We start from the raw sequence: 5,568 nt of genomic DNA, 5'->3' as shown, positions 1-5,568 counted from the left end.
ACACTAGTCATTTGAATGTATTATTATGGATGCTGAATATTTGGAGGAAAAATTGATATAGTTCTACTTAGGGCAATAGGTGGGAGAACAGATAGTTTTAATTTCCCAGCAAAGATCAAGATAAGCACTTCTGGTCCTTAAAGAAAGATCCAATTGAGTCCTGACAAAATTAAGAAAAACTGGGGACAAATGTATCAGTGAAATAGTACAGTGCTAAGATACTCAACAGACATTAATGTTTAAAAGGAGCTGCATAAGGATTAAGTCATTCCTATGAGTGTTTGAGTCTGTGTGTGTGTTTGTGTGTGTGTGTGTTTGGGGTGGGATTTGTATAAAGGCAAGAGCTCAGATGCAATCCTAGTGGAGACAGGAGGGAATCTGAGGAGAGAGATGAGGGAGTCTGAGGGGAGAGGGCCTGGGATGTTAAGATGCAGAAGAGAAGAGCAGTATTGGAAGGAATAAGCAGGGATTGTTATTACTATGCATTTTACTGCTGAATGAACATCCAAATCATATAACATTTGAGAGTCCATCTACTGAAATTCCTCATTTTGTAGATATTTTTGACAGTAAATTTCTATAAGCAATATAGATCTCATGCTAAAAAATGTACAACTCTGGTATCAACAATTGCATCCCCAGAAATTCCCACATGAACACATACACAACCCCTTAGCCTGCACTGATAGGAAAAGAATAGCAAGACAGCCAGAAAAGGGAGGGAGGAGGGAGGGAAGGCAGTGGGCAGAAACCCAGCCTCTGAGCTTCCGGCTAGAGGCAGCAGGTGGCTGCAGGGGTGGGGGTGAGTCCCAGCGGAGAGCATGATGAGTAGCTTAGGCCTCTGAGGAAGGAGCCACCTGAGAACTGCCCTGAGCTTTCAAGAAAGACAAGCTGTGGCTAGTGTGTGGCAGGGCAGCGTTGGGAGACCAGAGGCACGTGTCTGGGAAGGATAATACACCACTTGTTATGGGGAGTCCTCAGTGGTCAGGTTTGGGGCTGTTACTTCAAGCCAGTGTCCTATTGCTGGCTATGCCCAGAAGTACTAGGTCTCAGGGAGAGTTTTGTCACCGCTGGATGGATAACACACGGCTATGGCATGGAGGCTTCCTGTGCCCAGAGGGATATGATAAGCCCACTGCTACCTTCTGCTGTGGGACCTGTTCTCTACGCTATTGCTGTGCTACCCTTGAGGCTCGACTGGATCAGGGACAGTGTCCAGAGGACATTCCCTGGGACCCCAAAGAAGCTATACTCCAGCCTCCAGAAGGTAATCTCAGGGCTGAGGGGTGGCAGAGGAAAAGTTGAAACTGGTAGGAGAAGAGATATTCCCTTTCTACTGGATTTGTGTATCTGTATCAGAGGAATTCAAGGTATATAACATGGTGGATTGAGAATCAAATGATCTGTGTTGGAACCTTGGGAAAACTGGGGCCTACTGAATTCTAACTGCATGACTTTAGGTCAAACCTTTGCTTCGTAGAACATGCTTCCTCAAGAATTTAATGCTTTCATCAGTTCCTGAAGGAGTATGGGGAATTTCCTATGAAATACAAAAATCCTTTTATACCTGAGCATAGTGGGCTTCAGGGTGGTCATGAACCCAGTAACACAACCTTGGTCTACATGGGGAGATCAGACTCTAGGATCATTTGTTTCATAATTTTGCTTTCAAACTTAAGTGCTTTTCAGGAAAAGCTTTGAAAAACTTCCACAGTTCATACTTACCTGCCCTATTTGGGAAGGCTTGGACTCCCTGTTTAGGGGAAGCAGTTATTTATGAAATTCCCCTTGGTCACTATGGCATCTTACTGACTGGTCTCAGACAGGTGGGACAGACAATGTAACTCATCTGTTTATCCAGTGAATACTTATTGAGCATCTACACTGTGCTAGCCAGCAGAGACCTAATGTTGAAAAATATTGCCCTTGTCTGTTTTCCTCTCAAGAATCTGTCACAAAAGGGAGGGTTGTGAGAATTATGATAGAAACAGGACATGGGAGAAAAGGGTTATCTAGCTCTTCTCTCTTTAAAGCACTTTTTGGGATAATATTTCTTGATTGGATGACCCTGTGGTGTGAACCTACCTTGTGATCCCCTTCCTGCTGTGCACACTCCTGTTTGTCCTGCCTACCCCAAAATAGTTTGGAAATCTTAGGATGACTGCAAAGCAGGTTTTTCCAGTCCTGAACCTCAAGACTGCCTTGGAAGTTCAGCATTCCTTTGGGCCTTAGATGGCCTTAGGAAAATTAACTACACAGGGAAGCACCAGGGGCTTCAGTGTTAGATTTCCTCCAGCCCAAAATGTGCTCAAATTGTTTAGTGACCTCACTGCACAAATCCACAGACCTTAGGGCTTATGCCAACCCAAAATATTAGAGAAGGTCAGAAGGCCCATGAGGACACTGGACCACAACCAAGTGTGGCCTTGTATAAAACAGGTCTAAACCCTGCCATGCTGAATGAATGAGGAGTGAAGGAGACTAGTGGCATTATGCCTAGCACATGCATATTTTAAATATATATGATAATGTCTCTTTTGTCTACTTGTGCCCCTGAGGGTCTACAATAAACTTTATGCTGAGCCGAGCTTCCCTTTCAGGGTTATTTCTGAAGTGAAGAAAGATCCTACTTGTAACCCACACAGCAGAGTCAAGGAGCTCACTTAGAGGACTGAAGAGAGTGTCCCATCATTACTTGAGGCAGAAAAATCAAGAAGCACTTCCTATTTCCCCCCACTATTTTCCCTCTCAATTTCCACCTCTTCCAGCAGGTACCCTCTATTCTCTTATACTTTCCTCTTTGTTCCTTTGACCTGAAACTTCCATTACCTCTGTCTATTGTCTCTCAAGAGTCAACAGAACATAGTAATTAAGATCTGGAGTCAGAAAGAACTAGATTTAATTTCTTTCTCTGTCATTTATCAGCTATGTAATATTTATCATTTTGATTTTTGAACCTACAGAAATACTTTCCAAACTATAGACATTGTGGTAGCAATACTAATTTATTTCCAGACTCTTAAAAGCCATTATCCTATTCTCTATTGTAATTTATACAATTTGTTCCCTTTGTTTGGAATGTTTATCCTTTTTTTTGCCCACCTTGAAGATTCCTGAGTAGGAACTCTTCAATAACTCTTTAAAACCCAGTTGTGGACACAAACTGTTTTTTACTGTCTTTCACAAGTTCTTCGTAGTTCTGCTTTTATCTTTACTGATTTCTAAATCTGCATTTTTCTCTCATTGAAAGCTACACCTATTCTCTGGAAAGCACATCTTACCCATAGCAGATGCCCACTCACACTATTTGTTTTGCCTTTGCACATGTACGTGCTTATGGGAAGATTGCACTTGATTGTTTTCAAATCATCTTTTCAATTAGGCAGAGGTCCTTCCAGGACAGTGCCCACAACTCCATCATCTCTGATTCCATAGTGGACTGGCCATGATAGATGAGATGCAGGCTATGGAAAGCCCAGGCATATGAGCCACAGAGACCTAGAGATCCTTCCCAAGTTCAAAGCTCAACTTTGAGCCTCATCCCTGGAGAACTCATTCTTTTCATTACCTGTTACAAGGAGTGAAACCCCCAAATCTCAGATGCTGTACCATCTCCTAGAACAAATTGACTTAAAAGTTGACTTATAATACTACCAAACACACCTCTAGGTAATGGTTTTAAATAAATATTTCTGAATGCAAGGAGTTCCATACTCTAAAAGGAAATAAGCCCTTGCCCCTTCTAGGTAGTAAGTTTGAGAATTTTGATCCCACTCTATTACAACCCTCATTTTTCTAGACCAGTGTCCTCATTTGCTGAGTATGTTCTTTGTCTTGGCAGCCCAATCCAGACACTTGTTGATTTTCATTGCTTTTCTCAAGACCTCCAACTGTTCAATTATATATCTCTTAAACATGTTATTGAAGGTTCAGTCAGCACAGTTTTTATGCAATAAGATTACCTTTCATTTTCATTTTATTTAAAGGAAAAGATCAATATCTAAATAGAATGAGAAAAATAATATAATGAAAAACTGGGTTATTATATTTAGGTGACCTGAACTTTTGCTCTGACCTTCATGGAAAATTTGCTCTGCTTTTTCTCCCTTCATCACTATTCTTATAACCGAAAACCTCATCTTAAGTATTCCAAAGATGGAGGGGGAAATGCCCTACCTTTGCATACCACTTTAGAGTTTATAAATGTTTTCACATGCCTTAGCTCCTTCCATTCAGACAAAGCTATGAAGTAGATGTTATCAAAATTTTATTAAGGAATAATATGAAACCTAGAGATTTTAATTGGTTTGTCCAAGTCCACCTCATTTATTAGTGGCTTAGTCAATAAGTAGGCCCCAGGCCTTGTAGCTGCTAATTTCAAATGTTCTTTCTACTTAGCACATTATCTTTCAAAGGAGATACTACTGCCTTTTTGTATGTGATGTCTTTCCTAAGAAAGTCTGTGCATAGCATTTTCTCTTTAGGGATTCCTTCAGTAGATGATATCTCTTTGCACCTTCGCCTGGATGATAACTGGTAAGTCATAATTTGGTCCATAAATATAACTTGGAAGACTTTTTCCTAAGCTTCATGCCTACCTATGCCAAAATTGATTTCTCTTGACTCATAAGGCCTTCTGTGGACCTAGCTTCCTCCTTCCTGGATAGATTTGGTGAAAGCTACTGAAGAAATGCGTCTGCATTTATACATGCTCTGAGTATTAGCTAAGGTATAAGATGTCTTCCCCCTTATGTACAGGTAGCAATAGTCCAAGAAACTTGTAACTACTCAAGTTTTCTTTCTTCTCTTCATACTAGGATCGATCTACCTGCCCTTAGTCATTGTGGGTGGCACCTTTGTCACTTTCATCCTATTGGGAATCCTCGCTGGTATTGCCTGCTTCCGTTGCCTTCGGTCTCTGAGAAGAGATGAACTTTGCACTGCACCTCAAAGCCCTGAACTTACTGTGCTGAGCTCTAGTCCCACTCCCAGGAGAAATGCCTCAGGAAACCCACTGCTCCACTCCAAACCTGATGCTGGCCCAGCCCTGCCTTTCACCACCCAGGAACACCCAGGGAGTACCATCCTTACCATCCCCACATCAGTCACTAGGCCTCTTCACTGGCCCCTACTTGAGTCTTCCCAATTACCATCCCTAACTACGAGTACAGCTATTGTTATATCCTCTGCTCCCCTACTGACTGGCACAATTTCATATGGACCAGCCTGTGGTCCACATTCCACAGGCACACTCCTGGAGCTATATCCTGAAGCTCATTGTTGATAGAATCATCAAGCAAATCTAAAACAAAGCTCAACTCCAATCCCGGACCTTGAGGTGATTTTCTATTTTCTAAAAGATTGACTTTCCTTTCAGATGGAAAAGTGTCTTCTCTGTCTGTTTTTTAGTGGCATCACTCTGTGGCTGCTGTCATTGCTTTTTCATAAATAGACAGGGCTTCACTTAGAAACAGTATAATTTAGCTGATAATTTTGGCAAATTATCTACAGTGGGAATGTTCTCATAAGTCCCCAGGTAATCTTAAGGTTTCTAAATGCATTAAAAAT

The 5,568-nt window shown here is 41.6% G+C and overlaps 1 protein-coding gene across 1 annotated transcript; it reads left to right on the top strand.

Annotated features, from left to right (window-relative positions):
* Positions 1-966: 966 nt before the first annotated feature.
* LOC306651122 (protein shisa-2 homolog) lies at positions 967-5,284 on the top strand (the record flags this gene model as incomplete). Its single annotated transcript, XM_079123635.1, has 2 exons — positions 967-1,267; positions 4,818-5,284. The coding sequence occupies 2 exons, from the start codon at positions 967-969 to the stop codon at positions 5,282-5,284; spliced, it is 768 nt and encodes a 255-aa protein (XP_078979761.1).
* Positions 5,285-5,568: the final 284 nt, after the last annotated feature.

This window comes from Sciurus vulgaris (genome assembly GCF_902686455.1).
Source record: "Sciurus vulgaris genome assembly, chromosome: X".
NCBI classification, from domain to species: Eukaryota; Metazoa; Chordata; class Mammalia; order Rodentia; family Sciuridae; genus Sciurus; species Sciurus vulgaris.
The sequence above is the reverse complement of the archived record's forward strand: the minus strand, read 5'-3'. Positions and strand labels throughout refer to the sequence as shown.